The sequence below is a fragment of the Calonectris borealis genome, chromosome W, assembly GCF_964195595.1.
Source record: "Calonectris borealis chromosome W, bCalBor7.hap1.2, whole genome shotgun sequence".
Lineage (NCBI taxonomy): Eukaryota > Metazoa > Chordata > Aves > Procellariiformes > Procellariidae > Calonectris > Calonectris borealis.
The window spans coordinates 9,745,962-9,763,401 of NC_134351.1; the positions used below are offsets into that span (position 1 = coordinate 9,745,962).

The 17,440-nt window shown below is 45.5% G+C and overlaps 1 protein-coding gene across 4 annotated transcripts in view; it reads left to right on the forward strand.

Moving 5' to 3' along the window:
• The window catches only part of LOC142074819 (CUGBP Elav-like family member 4), a 717,496-nt gene that overhangs the window by 660,538 nt on the left and 39,518 nt on the right, over positions 1-17,440 (forward strand). The window contains exons 9-11 of one of the 4 annotated variants that reach the window (XM_075135698.1): positions 979-1,041; positions 2,678-2,758; positions 8,733-8,876. In XM_075135698.1, the coding sequence (XP_074991799.1) occupies positions 979-1,041; positions 2,678-2,758; positions 8,733-8,876 (288 nt within the window). Of the gene's footprint in view, positions 1-978; positions 1,045-2,677; positions 2,759-8,732; positions 8,877-17,440 lie in introns of all 4 variants that reach the window. The other 3 variants (XM_075135697.1, XM_075135699.1, XM_075135701.1) reach the window with 3 other exon arrangements.

A 17,440-nucleotide genomic window follows, 5' to 3' on the forward strand; every position in this document is an offset into this window, starting at 1 on the left:
CATCCTACAAGTACAAAGCCAGAGGGACCGCGTAAATGTAGAACTGTGCAGCACCAATAAATACAAATTAAACTCATAACAAGAAGTGAAATATTAGGGCCAAGGTGACATTTGGACTGGAGGTTCAGCCAAGCTTTGCTTTAAATATTTTATTGCTGCAGATAAAGAAAGAGCTTATCCAATGTGTTTCTCTCTCTCTCTCTCTCTTCTCCTCTCCCTATCAACCAAAGGGGAAAAGGAAAAAAAATCTTAACTAGCTTTGGTTTTATTTGAGATACACTTCAAAGTTTCACAAAAATAAACAGTTTTAGGGGGGAGGAATGCACACTTGTAAAGACAGAAAATGCACTTTGAAGCCAGCAAGGGACTGCATGCCTTACGCAGAGATTCACAGCATCCTCCCTGGAGCAGACAAGTGGTGTCCCCCTCCCTTCCAAGCAGCATCTTCTCTCACACAGGGGGCTGCCTGGCAGCAACGCGGTCCTTCGAAGGGATGTCGGGATGGCAGGAGCCACTGCTTTGTTCTCTTCTCCTTCCTCCTGCTATGCCTCTGTTGTTTTCTGCTCTGATTAAAAGTTTCATGCAACTGTAGCTGTCACTGAGATCTGAGTTTGCACAGCACCTAGCACAGTGTCAGTCCTGGCTTAAGGTGAGGGTTCTTTGGGCTTGATTGCAATGACAAAAAATCCGCATGATCAGAGGCGGGGTCCATAGTTTAAGTTTGGGGAAGGAGGGGAGAGGTTTGTTTGCCCTCTGCTCCAAAGTCTCACAGGGTGATGGCTGGGGGACAGAGCCCTCCTGGCCATCATGAGGGGCTCTGTGCATTCCTGTCCATAGGGTGAGCAAGCCGCTCCTCTTCTGGGACCTTCAGCCCCTGGGTCTGTCTGTCTCACACCACATATTGATGAGGGACGAGAAAGGGAGAGTGCTTGTCATGTTTTAACCCCTTAATTCCTTTTCTCTCTTGTGTCTCTACAGCACAGAGCCCCACTGCAGCAGACCCTTTGCAGCAAGCCTACGCTGGAGTGCAGCAGTACGCAGGTCGTTAGTATTAACACTTTCTCCCAATAAATCTTTCTCTTCTCTAAAGCCTTTAATCTCTGAACACACCTGAGGAGCCTGGGGGAAGGGAGGTGTTTGCTGATACAGGGGTGAGCAGGGGGCCACAGACTCTCAGATTAAATTTTCACTTCTTGTGAAAAAAAAACATAAAGCCCAGGGTCTTCCCTCCCTAAGGAAGCAACCTCCTCCCTTTCCCCAGGGAAAGGCTCCCACTGACCTGTACCTTGGTGCAGCTTCATTGGCAGGACCAGGTCTGGTCTGCTTAGCACAGCGCACAGGTGCAAAATCAGGCCACTGAATTGGGGCCACTGTCTACACCAGATCTCCTGGGTGCTGCAGTGAGGAGGGGAGATGGGCAACCAGACCCTGCAGAGCCTGGCAGGGTATGGTATGTCTGCACATATCCGTATTTTAGGGTATGTCTACACTGGCCATACCCCAACTAGTTAGTTTAAGGCTTGCTTAGGAGCTACGCAGACATACTCTTAGCTTCCCAGCAGCTTTCTCCATGGCTCCCAACGGGTCAGCCTCCACTCGCATCGCCCTGTACGCTGAGCAGCTCCTTTGCAGTTGATGGACTGACACCAGCCAAAGTGACCTGGTGCAGACCATGACCCCGCCGTGTTCAGCCTCCCCTCGCGAGGTGTCCGTGGCCAACGTTGCGAGGAAGCTGCCACCCCAAAGTCATTATTTCCTGTGGTAACTGGAGCAATCATGGGCTCCCGCTGAGGAATGGCTATTATCTCATGTCAGCGCTGTATCTGGAAACTTAATTTAATTCTCCATGTAGGGCTTCATTTGCCGGTGTTTTAGTTATTGTCATTTATTGCTTGTGAGGTTTGATAGATGGGAAGCAGCTCAACCCTTTGAGCTGTTAATTAACCCCTCTGCACACACATGGCCCCTATCCCCCTCTCTCTGGGCTCACAGGCGACCCGTACTCTGTATTTTTAGCAGCAAGGCACATCATCTACCATCTGTGGTACTGAATGGCTCCCCTTGTCTGCTTGATGGGGGAGCTGAGGTGGGGAAAACTGTTTAATTGCTGCACACTGTTTCCACTGTGTTTGTGTGAGAGAGAGAAAGTCTCTACAGACATGAAAGAAAATGTATATTTGACAGAGTATGTGCAACTGTGCCTATACAGCGTGTGGTCATACGAAGGTTAGAGTAAGGGAAGAAACACACGTGTGAACTGTTTTTATGAGCATGTGAATTAATCAGGGTGCAAGAGAGATTACACAGGGAAACGTGTGCATGTGCTCTGTGCGTGGCTGTCAGCATGGGCGTCAATGCTGAGCTCGTGAACAGATGTGTTTGTGCTGCCATCTGGGATGGTTACGTGTCTCTGCTGGGAGATGTCCCAGCGGAGACCCCCATTTACACCGCGTGGCTGTCCCTGGTGTTACTGCTGACGAAGCTGAAGGGAGGGTGGGTGCTCACGGCCATGGAACTTGACTGTGGTGCTTCTGCCACATCTCAGGCTGCTTCCCAGAGCCAAAATGCAGGGGGAAAGCCAACCTCTAGCTTGGTATGATGGTTTGGAGTGAAAGCTCCTTGCTTCCCCGCACTGAAATCTGTCCTTCTTTCTTCTCTCCCTTTCTCTCCCCTATAGCTGCTTATCCTGCTGCTTATGGCCAGATTAGCCAAGCGTTCCCACAGCCGCCTCCCATGATCCCACAGCAACAGAGAGAAGGTGAGTAAACGAGCTGTCCTCCTTTCTGGCCCCAGCACACCGTCACCACCACAGTGGTTCCCGTCCTCATACACTTAGAAAGTATCCATTAAACGCCCAATTGCTTTGAATCCCTGGTCCACTGAGTCTTTTCTCAATTTCCATATGTGGCACAGCATCGTTGGCACTAACAGTAATATGTGGGAACATCCTCGTGGGGAGTCGCTGCTGAGATCTCCTCAGTCCCCAGGGAAGGGAGCATGCTGATGTGCATGGGCCATGGAAAGACCTGCTAGCAATGTAGGCAATAATGCCCAGGGAGGGTCTGTGTTAGAAACAAGCAACAAGAATGCAGATAAAAATGCAATTGCATTGGAATAAAGGGTTTAAGAGGTCACAAAGCACTGGTGGCCCTTCATTAGAAGCCAGTGATGCGATTTTAAACACTTGCTATTTAGAGAACTAGGACCTGCTATTTAGAGGAGCTAGTCTAGTCCTTTCAGACACCGTTGATAACAAAAATCAGCCCTTTTAGAGCACAATCTCTATATCAGGATGAGATTAATCATATAGTAAAAGTACCTATTTCTTTACATTGACTATGAGAGGAGCCTGGGTTATCTAGTCTGCAGAACAGGATGGCTGCACTGGAGACATGAGAAGTAAGGAGAGGTGAATCTCTCACTATTGCATGTAAATCTTTTGAGAGGCAACCGTGCCATGTGATGTTCCCTTTAGAGTGGGGAGCAGTGGGATCCTCACAGGTACCCACTCAGGTAGTCCCAACCATCCTCCAGGGAGTCCACTGCTCCCTTTTGACTAGAAAAGGAGACTGCTTGCCTAAGTGAGGCATTTAAGTCAGGTACCTCAGCTTAGTGTAGAGACCCTCTTTTTAAATAATTACATTTGAACTTTTATCCTCTATTAGATCACTAATTCAGATATATTTTATGTTATACGTGTTATTATATATATATAATGACATTTAATATTTTAATATAGTGTAACAGTCAGAATGAAATGAATCAAGATTACACTATCAAACTAAAACATTCTGATGGCCTAGAACTACTTTGGGGAGAAATCTCGTTTTGCAAGAAAATTAGAAATGTCGGCATTTCTATCTAATTTGGAATTAATTTTTTTCCGATGTCAGAATTTCCTGGGGAACACAACTTCCAGCTCCTGATTAGCTCTAGTACACGTCCCTGCTGTGAGAACAGATGCACAGACCTAACGTATCATTACAGAGATGTTTCCCCCATGCTGAAGGACTTTGCTTTTTATTACTTACTGGGGCTAGATTAAGCACAGGACAAAATGGCGAGCAGATCATTGCTCAGCATAGCATTGTGCCAGGAACCATCAGAAGCAAGGGATAGCTGTTGTGCACACTTTGAAGACCCACTGGCCAAAGACCCCTGTTTTCGCAAGGCACGGTGTGTCTCTGTGGGTTGAGGGCGAGTGTCACCCGGTGGACAAGTTATCTCATAAGTTATCCCGCTCCTGCCTGTAAGCAGCTGGTATTAGGATGGTTGGGGGCCAGATACATGCGATGAACCACCAGTCTGATGCAGGCTGCCGTTCCCAGTGTCCTCCGTTTTCCTGCAGTGTTCAGATGCTGTGGCTTTCTCTGCTGCTTGCTAGAGGGAGAAACAATAAGGCACGACACTCCTTTTTAGCAGAGGGTCAAGACCTTTAAGCATCTCTAACCTTTAACAGGAAAACACAGCAAGAGGGAACTCTAATAATAATAATGCTCAGTGCTGAGAAGAGTACTTTATGTTTGGCAAGGACGTGCACAAACATTGATTCGTTAATGAACCAGCCCTACCACAACAATAACATCGATGATCACATTGTTAATAACAATGCTAACTCTCCGCTCCCGGTTCCCCGTTGGATAACAAGCCCAGAGCAGCTTGGCTGCCGCAACATTCCTGTAGAGATTAGTCATTACTTCCACATGAGCGCTGAGGCTGCCAGTAGCTGACGGGGTGCATAGGGTGGAACAGATCCAAAAGCTAGAGATGAAGTCTTGATTCAGGCCATGCCATCCAGGCAAAACTTGGGGGTAATTTTAAATTTGTGCAGTATTACTCATCTTGACGTAGTTTCTGAAACTCAGAAGTACACTTAGATATTAAAATAAAGTGGTGCAGGCTTGTGACTCTCATATGCCCTGTGCTCAAACAAGCTGGGGACTGAATAGCAAGCTGATGCAGAAAAGGCAATGAAATTCCAGCCTCTGAGTGTTTGCTGTAGAGGTGAGGTGTGCAGCTGACCGAAGGGCTGCAGGCTAACTTCATACAAGCTGACAGGACAGCCCATTTTTAATTATTGTTGGAAGAGCAGTCTAGTCATAGCCTTTCCTTATGACACTGACTCACGGTGTTGGGGATGCAATGATAGATAGCTGATGTCAGCTCAGCGGAGTGGAGTTTACTCATGTTGATAGTGAACACACAGGGATAGGTCGGGTCTGCTGCTGTCCCCATGCTGAAGAACAAACAATGAGCTGGAGGGTGAGGAGCATGGGCAGAGCAATGGCTTAGTAACTCAGGTCCAACCAAGCCAAATCAACATGGACCCAAAACAGGGTTCTCTAGCATGTGCTCCTGTGGCCTCAACCACGGGTTTTTCCATTATCTAGCATGGTTTGCCTGTAATCTACAAACCATTCATAAACTGTGCGTTCCTTAAAACTTTTCTTTCCTTTTTGTCTGAATCAAGGCTATCTGTGCTTCTTGTGTATTAATGAACAGAAATATCTATAATTTAAAGCCATAAAACCAAGAGCCATGGTAGATGTCAGGGTAGAAATGAACCTTGATTCTCTTCTCATAATGTGTCATGAGGGTTAGATTTCGAGCTGACTTACAGCCCTTTTGAAAACCAAAGTAACGTGTGTGGTAAATAATTTTTGTACTGTATTCAGCCCTGAGCTGCCAAGTATACTGATCTCCAATATTCCATTAACTCAGTCCAAAACAAGACCTTTCTCTCCAACAAGACAGTTAGAGTCTTGACTAAGGTTTTGCCATACCAGCTGTGATCTTTGTCTTGCTCTAGCAATCCTGATCGAGTCCTTTAAAACTCATTGCATGTGTGCACTGAGAACTAACCTAGCTCTTCATAGCATTCTGAGCTGAACAACTCATGCCTTTGGTTTCTTAAAAATATACACGTATATACAAAGAGGCGGCCATACACATGAGCACATAGTCTTCCATGGAGTGCCCAGACTATCTTGACTCAGGCAAAAAACACCACAACAAGGTAGAAGGGCTGAGACAGAGAGCTTGTGTTGTGAATTCTTTACCAAGGAGTCTAACTGCGATAGGTAACTTACAGATGGATGGATTTAACAAGAAATTGCTTGTTAAATTCTAATGGCAGAATTTTCATATGTGAAGAACTACCCCAGGTTGTTTCTCAGTAGCAGGTGGAGTTTTCAGCATTGGAAATTAGCAAAAACCCTCTGTAGTTGGGAACAGAGTGAGTTTGGCCTTGAATGTCTGAGTTGATAGGGGAAGCCGCAGCTTGGGTTTCCCAGCCACATTTCAGAGCTGAACTGGGCTTTGAGGATGGTCTCTGCTTTTTCACATCCTCCCTGGTCTCTTCCTCTCGGTCTCTGAGCAGTGTGAGGTAAAGCTGACTTCAAGGTGAAGTCCTTGAGCCCAACCTTTAACTCTGGTGTAGATGAAGTTGTGTGCCTCCTGGTCTGCCTTATGCCTTAGTAGGTGTTTCTCAGCACACGCAGGCAGAATCCCTACTTATGCACAACACATCCAAGACCCCAGGAAATGCAGCTGGCATTTTGGAAAGAATTTGCCAGTTTTACAGCAAACTGCTGGCTCTGGTGATGTCAGTGGGAATTTTGCCACTAATTGCAACAAAGCCAAGATTTTACCCATTCTATTATAATGTGGATCTCAAATCCCACAGCAGAAGTGCTTTGGGGCACGTTCAGATGAAGGAATGAATTTCTCCCTGCTATTCTGGACCATGGTCTTCTCCTGGGCAGAATTTTCTCAATTCTAACAGACACCTAAGGGGATTGGTGTTTGTTTAACACTTTCAGACTTCTTCGTATCTAGTTTATCGTGCCAATAACTCCACATTGTGCAGAAATGAACTGCAGCAAGGACTGGAGAAGGGATAGTTGCTCAGTGAGGAGACTAAGGAAGAGGCAGAGGGGAGGTGGGGGGAAGGTGGAAAAGCTTGGCATGAAATAGGGGAGCCTGATTGCGGGCCACTGAGGTTCAAAAGTAATTTAGCTAAGCAGATGACCGGGTGCCTAATTAGTTAATTATCCCACCGTACCACTATCCCTCCCATTTGGAAGAAACCCTGTTACCATCCTCATGACCTCTAGGAAATGCACAAGATGCAAAGGATCAGCTGTTCCTTCGTGACAGTCCTTTTAGCAAATTAGTGGGGAAAATTGTGCTTAGCAAATATTCATTAGGGCTTCATTTTCCATTAATCCAAAAGGAAATGTGGAGAGCCTGTGAATTCAATCACGCTGAGGCCCAGGAATTTTAATGAGCTTTAAATGGGCATCTGTCAGAATCTTGACTTCGCCGTACTTCTCCTGCCAGCCGGGGGGATGAGTAATGGCTAATAAAAGGTGGGAGCATCTAGGCAAACTCCTCTCCCTAACAGGAAAGGCAAAGTTGTAATTTGCTGTGTTATGACACCATAATTATGCCCTGATGAAGAAAACGAGAGTATTAAAAAACCCTTTCCTTCCCCACACTGTGCCCCAGACGTAAATGGGGGAAAGTTGGCTGAGTCAGGTCACAGGGTTGTAGGCACATGGGCTGGGGGGGAGGAGGAAACCCTCCTTCCCTCTGTCCTCTTACCCTCATGGCAAGGAGCATGCACTGTATCCCCTTCATCTCGGCCCCTCTGAACAAAGCAGAGCTGGAGTTACCTGTCGAGGTCAGTGCAGAGCTGGGCAGCAGCTGGAAGTACCTTTGGAAATATGACCATGAAAAAAACAATCCCTGCCTCCTCAAACTATGCAGTTTTCTGCTAGTGAACATTGCAAGGGGTTTAAATGTTTCATTTTTTCAACAAAACCTCTTGGACACACCTGTTCCCTTTTGACTTTTGCTCAAGTACAGCATGCTTAAAAATAAAAGTCACATTGAAAAGTTTCATTCTAGGCTATTTGACCCGGGGCAGATTCTCCCTCTTCTGCCCCAAAATACAATTTCAACAGAACATTTCCTGAGGGTCTCTACTTCAACAAAACTGCTTATTCCAACTAAAGACTCCTCTCTGGATATTTTTCCAAGCACCCTCTGTAAGACTGTAAGAGTATATGTTACAGCACGGAGGCAAAAAAGCTAATTCTTCTTGTCTAGTAATTTGGACTTAAATCCACCCATCATCTCTCTTGCAGAACCCTCTAGAATGGGGGACATGGCCAAATTGTCCAAATCTGGGGGAGTCTTCAGGCTGAATCGAGTTGGGGGGTTGAATGTAAAATTCTACAAAACAAAATAAGCCTGTGGGTTTGTGCATATCTTTCTACTTGTTATCACAGTCCTCACACAGATACAAGAAGGATAATGAAACTTCTGCATGCAGACACTGAGAAGAGGCAAGGGTTAGTGTGCGTCACCCAAAACTCTACAGATTAAATGAGATTATGAGGAGCAAAGAAAAACTATGAAACACATTCTTTCATTCTTTTTGTTCTTATTCCTCCTTTCTGTCTTTCCATGGCCACATGTGCTGCTGCATTCCTTTGTCTCTAGATTTTATCCTGGGAAGGTTAATGAAGTTAGCAGAGCCTCTAGGTGACCTGGTCACCTAGAGTTCCTGGTCTTCTGCTTTGTCCGTTCCTCTGAGAGTCTACAGACTGCTTCCTAGAGGTGACCCCTCACCAGTCAGAGAGAGGGGATGCCAAAGTAAATCTCCACCATGTGCTTTGTCATATCCTATTTCTCTCCATTCATGGGTCTTCTTTTTCTCTTGATAGGACCAGAGGGCTGTAACCTGTTTATCTACCATCTGCCCCAGGAGTTTGGGGATGCTGAGCTGATGCAGATGTTCCTGCCTTTCGGTAATGTCATCTCCTCGAAAGTGTTTGTGGATCGGGCGACAAACCAAAGTAAATGCTTTGGTGGGTAAAGATAACAAAACAATTAGATTCATCCAGGAAAGGGCTTTCTCTGAATACTTTACCTTTCAAACTGCTTTCTTTCTGCTTAAGCTTTATGATTTCTCTCAATTTACTCCTGTCGATACTTTCCCCCTTCCCTCTTTCTCTCCTAATTGTCTCATGCTCAGAGTTGTGTGCGCTGCTTAGAGGTGAAGGTTTGGCATCTCACCAGCAGCAGGGTGCTGCGGCTGCTGGTGGTGGGGTGGAAAATATCCCCCCTTGGAAGGGGAGGTGGGGAGGGTACAGAAAAGACTAAAGCACCTGGACCAAAGTGCAGGGGGTTGGGGGGTAGGTGAAATGCTGACGGGGTCAGCAGCAGGAGCATGTGACAGAAGGGGAATTTCTGTACCTAAGGAAAAGGAAAAACAGGTCATGGGGTTGAAGGGAAGACAGAGCTGTGGGGGCAGCTTTCCAGCAGCTGTGATGCATTAGACTGCAAAGGGACAAGGGCTGAACATCAGCCGTAAGCCTGGTCTTCTGGGGGGATGGCTGCTCGGTGGACCACAGGCAGCCATGCTCTGAGCCCACGGGACCCGAGCCAGCACCAAAGCAGATACAGAGAGACCGAGCTAACCCTATGCCTCAGCTGACAGGCCAAGCTAAGAGGCCGGATTGAAAGCTGCACCGTGCTCACACAGCTCCGGCCTCGCTGCTGGCCCAACCCCACCAGCTGGAGCATGGAAAGAGCACAGCCTCAGCTGCCTGTGAGTCACCAGCTAAGGACACCCTGAGCTGCACCCACAATTGGAGGGCTCAGCCAGCCAACAGCCATGTGGTGATGTGTGCATGGTGTCTCAGTAGGATCCCACTGTTTGCCACATTTGATCCCATCCCACCCAATGGACAGGGGATCTCCCCCATCCATGTGCCCACCACTGGGATGTGCAATTTCTGGTTCTCTGCCATCCTGCGCTCTTTGCAGACCTTCCCTGAGAAGTGCAAGGGGACAAATTATTACTTTTCTTTTCCATTACTTGCAGCTGATCTGGACTCTGTCTCTCAGGCAAACTTCCAGAGCTAAGACTTATTGGAGTTTCATTTGATTTTAAAGCCACTCTCAGTCTCCACACTATGCTTCCCTTCCATGCTGCCTTCCCCTTTCCTCTCCTGGACAGCCCACCTCCCAAAACTCTTACCTCATTCCTTGCTAGCTATGGTGCATGTCAGACAGTACTTCCAAGAGTTTCATGTCCCTTTTCTGTGCACAGTTCCTCCTGCCCATTCACAGAGGGCCTGAACAGGCTAGTTTCCCCCTTGATTGAAGGAGTCCTGCCCCCTGATGTGAGAGGACACAGCATTCCCCTTCACCAGTAGCCATTGGGTTGCTGCACTCTCAAGCTCTAGAGGAATAAAGGACAAAGAGTTTGGTGTGAAGAGGCAGTTGGGAAATTCAAATAAGAAATTATGAATTAGCCCCATTCTCTCCAGAGCCCACCTGCTTTTTAGAGCTTTAACCATATAAAAACCTCATAACAAGATGAGCAGACAAGCACAGCTCTAGGTGACATTGAAAACTAATGCTCCTTGGATACCCATGGGTTAGAAATGGACCTTTGGCAATGAAATTGCCATTCCTATCATAAATATTTAAGGAACTACTGAGCCTGGTTCTCCACATATTGACAAGTGGGAAGAACAAAGGTAAATGGAGAAACGAGGGGAGACCTAAGTCCAGTAAGGGAGAGTATCTTCTGGACAGGTATTCACCTTATCTCCTCTTAGCTCAAAGGCTCTCTGGCTACAAGGCTTAAGGAGGACAGCAACACATACCTAGCTTGTGGGGCAGGGTTGTGGGGCTGACTTTATTGCTGCTTCCAAGGTACTGTGAGGTCATGGCTGACAGCTGAGCAGAAATTGAGGGATCTTAGCAGAAATTTTTCTTAACATTGAGTCTTACTGGGAGAACCTAAATGCCAGCTTGTTTGACAAAGTAATATCCAAAAATGATGGTGGGATATTCCAGCCTGAAAGCAGGATGGCGTCCTTTGCATGTGTAGACTCAAGCACACAGGCAAACAAAAGCAGGAATTAGAGATTGCTAGTGGATCTTAGTCACCTTATATTAGCTTCTGAGACACAAATATCCAAGTCCAGTCAGTTTTGGGTCCCAGGTGTCAAGCCTCAGTTTTCTCTGACTTTAACTTACTTTTCCATAGAGCTGAGTGCCTGCTGTGACTGTTGGTCGCAGACAAACATGTTGACTATGCTGCCATGTGCACCACCTCCAGAAGGATAGAAATAGCAGAAGTACAGGTAGCTAATTATCACAAGTATGTCACACTGCTCTTCAAAACCGCCCACCCTGCTGACCTTCAACTTTAGAGCAATGTAAAACTGTGGAGGGTATTACAGAAAATCAGGCCTTTTATTTGTTTTGCTAAGTCCACTGAAGCTGGTGCTGATTATCATTTTTTTGTTCAGAAAGTCAATTTAAAAAAAAAAAATTACTTTTTCCTAAAGGAAAAAAAGGAATTTTGTTAACTTTGAAAGTAAGAAAACTCTTTCCTTTTCTGCTTAGATATTTCCCAAAACTCAACATGTAAAAACATAGCATTTGCATTCTGTTTTGCTTTTTTTTTAACCCAGCTAGAGCTCTCCAACTGGTAGCCTGGGGGGACAATTCTGTCTGGCCCCAGAAAGTTATTCCACCATTATATGACCTTTTAAAATGTATCTGCTATGCAGATCCCAAGTAAATTGCTGTAACAGAGTCTAGCCTCAGGTTGTCGAGAAATTGTCAAGAAGTCCTGCTTTAGACAAACTTAAAAAATTCTACGGAGAAAAATGTCACCATGTTTTTTTCCATGGGAACAGAAAATACTTCATTTGCTGCTCTTGTCTCACTGTTGAACTACCTGTAAGCAGCTGGCCCAAAGTGAGTGAGTCAGTAGAACAGCATCTCAAAATAGGACTTTTATTCCTTTCTGTTTGACTCTAAATTATCTCCTGCACTTACAGCAGAAAATCATCTCCTTTGGCCACTACTGGCAGGAGTGTTAGGAAGAAAGCAAGATGAGCCACAAGTCTTGCTCCCGGTTTCTGGAGTCCACAACCCTGTAGAGAACCTTTAGCACCTGCATGCGCCGAAGAAACCACACTGTGGTCATGAAGCCTTCAACTTTCCCAATTCAGAGGCCACTGCCTCCTGGCTGACAAGGAGCAGCGAGGAATGCATGGTACAGCAAACACCAGCCTCATGTATAAAATGTTAAAGTGCTCAAAATATGTCTGCTGTTTTCCACAGCAGGACTGCTTGCTATAGTGTGTAAGACTGCCTCAGAGACAGCTCTGACTTTTCACTTTAAAAAGTCATTTAAATTGGGAGGCTTCTTTGTCTTAGACTTTCTTTCTGCTGCACATATCGAGGCTAGACTCAAATCCTTTCTTTTCTCTTACATTTTTTCAAACCTCTGGCTTTTATTTTTCCCCCTATCCTTATACAGCTGTAATATGTCCAAGTGCAGACCACACTTCTCCCTCCCACCCTCCAACATCCTGCCTATCCTATATCAGGATCTCCTTGGGTTTCTCCTCAGGTGCTGCCTTGTCCACCCTCTTGTATTCAAACTTACTGATTTCACCTTCACAGGTCTTCACCGTTCTGTCCTTCTCTCTCCTCTCTTGCTAGTTCTTCACTCAATGCCCAGCTGATACCTGTAGCCTCTTTCCACGCACTTCTTTTACAGCCAGTATGTTTCTCCTCACTGGGCCCTGCTGTCCATTCCCAGTGAAATGGCAGGGCCGCAGCAGGAATCATTGTCTCACTCGGGGAAAAATTACACTTAATCAGATGCTTGTTGAAGACAGTGACTCCCATTCTCACAGCAGGCTGATCTGGGATGTCTTGTACATAAACATAGTGTGTCACAGCCTGAACGTCAACTTCCGCAGGAACCTGGAGCTATATCTTGTCTCTGTGCAAGGCAGAGACTGCACTGGGTCTCTCACCTTCCCACTGCATGTGTGTAAGTTCTTCTGTGTGTAGGTATCCTAAATGTCAGAGGACATGCAATATATCTATGTACTGGTTGTAATGGTTCTGGTGATAATTCCCCTCTCAGTTATGCAGATAATTTAAATGTGACCAGTTTGTGTACAAGGCAAAAAGAAAACTCCAGTAAAATGACACTATTAAGGCTGCTAAGGCAAGTAATCAATGTGAGAAAAGACATTCTTTGTTCTGCCCACACGTGGTTAACTCTACCTCTGTCGCAGGGTGACACTACAATACAGTCCTAGTTTCAGGAGCACTCACTGTTGTTGCACAAGACACATTTTAAGAAGACATTTGAAGATTTTAAACTAGTGAAATACAGAGACAGACACGTTCTAGGAAAATGTTTTAACAGAGAAGAGAGAGAAAAGGATAGGTTTGGGCAATATTAATTAGGAAGACATGACAGAAATTAGAAAACCGAGGACATGGATGGAGCAGCAGAGGCCAAATGATTACCCCAAGATGTCAAATAAGATGTAGATAAATTAAAGCTGGAGGAATTGCTTTACTGGTGCACTTGGAAATTCATTCCTCCAGTCACCTCTTTCTGAGATCAGTGAGCACCTGATCTGCTGGCTCTTTGCACGCCATCGAGCAGCAGACACTGTCAGGCCAGTTCTGCTCCATGCCTCCCCTTTGTCCCCAACATGTGTCCCCTTGGCACGTGCCTGTTCCCCATACCCACTGGTGTGGCAGCTTCTGTTTCTCCCCATGGGACAATGACTCCAGGATGCTGTGAAGAACCTCTCCTGTGCCGACAGAGACATTATGGTTTCCCTCCACTCAGCTTGACATGGTCTGACATCCCAGGTGTGAGCAACCACAACTGCTGGATGTTTCTCTCCTTTTTTATGCATTCAAGATGGACTTTCACACTGGCAGTAGGGATGTCCCACCCCTTTTTGAAATGTCCCACATTAAACGTAGCAAGGAGCGTTCTAGCTTTGACTACAAACTGTGAGGGCTTTTTAGAACCTTAGATTTATATGGCCTAAAGGAAACATCTTCTCTGACTCTTGGTACAACTTGGACATCGAGTTTCATTCCAGATTCCTGCAGGGAGTCCACTCAAAAATTGCTAGTGGGCCACTCCGTTTGGAAAAGCACCCAGTTTTCTCTGAAGTTGCCGAAAGAGAGAAGATAACACCACTTGATGAGGTTCATAGTAGTTAATTACCTTCACTGTTAAATATTTCTATTCCCTACTAAACTTCTTCTGGCTCCTAGCTAATGAAAAGAAACAGGGGAGCCAAAGGAGAGATATTAAAGGTGAGAAAGGCAGTGAAGAATGAGGACTAGACACAGGAGGGGGTGAAGCTCAGGAGAAGGGCTGAGGGTTGGGTAAAGCTTGTATCATGTTATGAAAAACACACTGTGGCTGTTCAAGACTGCAGTGTGGTGGCAGAAAGGTGGAGTGGGAGATGCAAGGCAGCAGGCAGGTCGTGACGGTCCGGTTTCAACCTGGAAGCTGAAACAGAAAGAAGAAAGAAACATCAAGAGACTAGGACATCGACAAAGCTATGCAGGGCCCTGGGACCAGGGGCATTGCAGATCAGATCTAAAGTGCATTGGCAGCACTCCATAAGACATAGGAGTGGAACAACAGACCCTGAGGTACATCAGAAAAATATTGCTCAGCACCTGCTCACAATGTGCCTCCAACACACCCTGCCAAATCTGGCAGTTTCTCATTTAATGAAAAAAAAACCCAGCTCTCCTCAAGTTCAGCCAGGGGAATGAGCAGGTCCAGGAGTAAGGTGGTGTAAGAGTAAGAAATTCCAGTCCTGTGTTCCTGCCCCATCTGGGTGATCATGAGTCAACCTGGCTGTGTGCCTTGCGTTCCCCCTCTTGTAGCAGGACACTGACTCATTTGCACAGGGCTTTAGGATCCATGGATGAGGAGAGTTATTTATGAGCTCAAAGTTTTTTGGGATTTCTTTTCTGATTCTTCCTTTGGTAAATAGGAAGATTCTCACCAGATAGAGGAATTATTAGAAAACACTTGGGAGAGAGCTGGAGATCTGCTTGCTGCTGTTACCAGTCCTGTGATTAAATTTGATTTTTTTTTTTCTTTTTACTTTTAACCTGATTTCAAATTTCTTAATAAAAATCTCTACCAAGCCTTTCTCCCTGTAGCCCATGGAATTAGGCTGTGTCCTTTACTTTGCATGATCTAGTGGCAATACCTTTTGTTTCAGGTCCCTGGACAATATCAGATTGTCATTCCTATATAGCTACGGGCTACAGACCAAAGCTCAGAGGGTAATGGAAGAAGCCGCTAATTTTGAGTGCCTGACCCCTGGGGTGTTTCGGTTCAGATCAGCACTAGTCTGTTGTGGTCCTCTCCACTCTGAAGGACCTGGCACAGACAGACAGCCAAGGAGAGATTCACGAGGTGTCCAGCTTAGTTGAAAAGTGAGCCAGGGGGAGGAGGACACCGTTAGAGGGGTGCTTAGAGCTCCCAGAGGAAAGGGGAAGGAGGCACAAAAGTTTATTATTTGCTAGCTACTCTCTGTTATACTCCAAAGCAGCCAGGCTCTGAGACTTGAGGTCGGCAGAGTAAGGATGGGACTCTTCTCCGGCTGATAAGGAAAGAGTTGTGTGAGTAAGAAAGAGAAGGAGCTGTTCATCAAACTCACTGCACAGCACCTCCAGCCATTGCAGTTGGTTGGGGGAGGCTTTAGGGGGAGGAGGAGGAGTGGGAGAAGTATTAGGGCTGTGAGCCACTATTCATTTACAAACTATAATTAAGTTGATGTTTAGATTAATTTCTGATGCACTCTCAAAGGTGCACTGAAAGCATTTTTCCTTTATTATAATGTTGATTGCTTATTGGGGAGATAAATCTAACTGTCAGTTATGCACTGACTTACCAAAACTTTCAGACCAAGCAAGCATGTATGCATAAGGAACAGCTGTTTGCAGCTCTCCAGTTAAAGGGACAGCTCTGTCTTTTCCCAATAACTCACATTAAAGAAAATCTATACATTGTACACAAGGACTTCTGCTTTCTTTTGTAGCTTAACAATTTATTAGACAGGAATATGTTAGCAGAATCTATCTTCTATTTATCTGTCTGTCCATGTGTCTATCACCATTTTACCCATCTCTCCACACAAGTGATAGACATAGTACATCCAGAATATGTTTAAAAGTTATAGATACGTTTGTACATACCTACTCACATGCACACTTATACAATCATTTTAAATGTTTTTACTCATGGTGTAATTCGATGGAGGAACTCATTACCACAGGGTCTTTGTGGCTACTCATTTAATGACCTTCAAAGGGGGAACGGCCATTTATGTGACTAATAGCAATGACCGATGTTAAGAGTTAATGCCAGAAGAAAGAAAAGAGAAAAAACAAAAAGAGTTCTTAAGGAGATCAAAAACTTAGTGCTCTGGGCTTCAAATCAATCCATCAGCATTGGGACCCAGGAAAAGAACCTGACTGGGCTCTCATGTGCCTGCACACCGTGCTATCTACTGCCATCTCCTCTAAAAACCCTTTGACATTAGAGTAGATGAACTCGAATCGCATATAACTGGTCCTACATGTGCTCCAAGGATATTACTGTCTCAAATGTGAACACCCCCATGTGTAGAAATGCCAGAAGAAGGTCTCTAGTGCTACTTTCATTCAGTCCAGAAGTTTCTGTTCAGCAGTCAGAAATAATGACTCCTCCAATAGGCAGGTCCATTTCTGAACTCAAGGGGATAGATCTGCAGAGCACAGACTTACCACATCCTACTCTTGTGAGATTGCAGACCCACCACAGCATTTTGGCCACCCATTACATCTGTCTTTATTTTTGTTTTCCCAAGATCTCTGTCATGCAAGGCGAATTCGAGCTGTAGAATGGAGGGGTCCCTATCAATCCATCCAACAATCCATCCGTCCCCCCTTATATCTATCTTCAACTTCTTTATATCCATCTATCCTGTCTCATTCACTGCACAGGACTGCTCTTCAGCATTTTGAAGTCTGTCAGCTAGCTAGTTACTGAGCAGCTGTTCAATAGATCCTCACAGCTCTGTGCTTGGCCTCAGGCCTTCCTTCCCGCACAATATTCAAACCCTGCTATGAATATGAATTTATTATTATTTCCTCATCTGTTTTCCTAAGGCCCTTCCCAGCAGAGCATTTGAGAGGTTCACAGAACTAAGTAACAGCATTTTCACAGGGCTGATGGTGTCCTCATTTCACCAAGGGGATGATGAGGCATAGAAAGATATTCAAAACTATTTATTAATCTTCGATGCCTAATCTGAGATGCCATGAGCCCGATCAGTCTGTTTGCTTGTTTTCTCAAAGTATTTAGCACAATGCAGGGCATGCTATGTTTATGTTTGCGTCAGATGCAGGTACAGGCAGCAGCCTTTCTGCCAGTGAAATCTCAGGTCATGCACTGAGCACCAAGAAAAGAGGAACACGTAATAAAGCTCCACCTACACTGGCAAACTAAAGAGGCCTTGCATATCAGCTCAAACACTGTGCCATAACTATCCATACCTTTTAAATG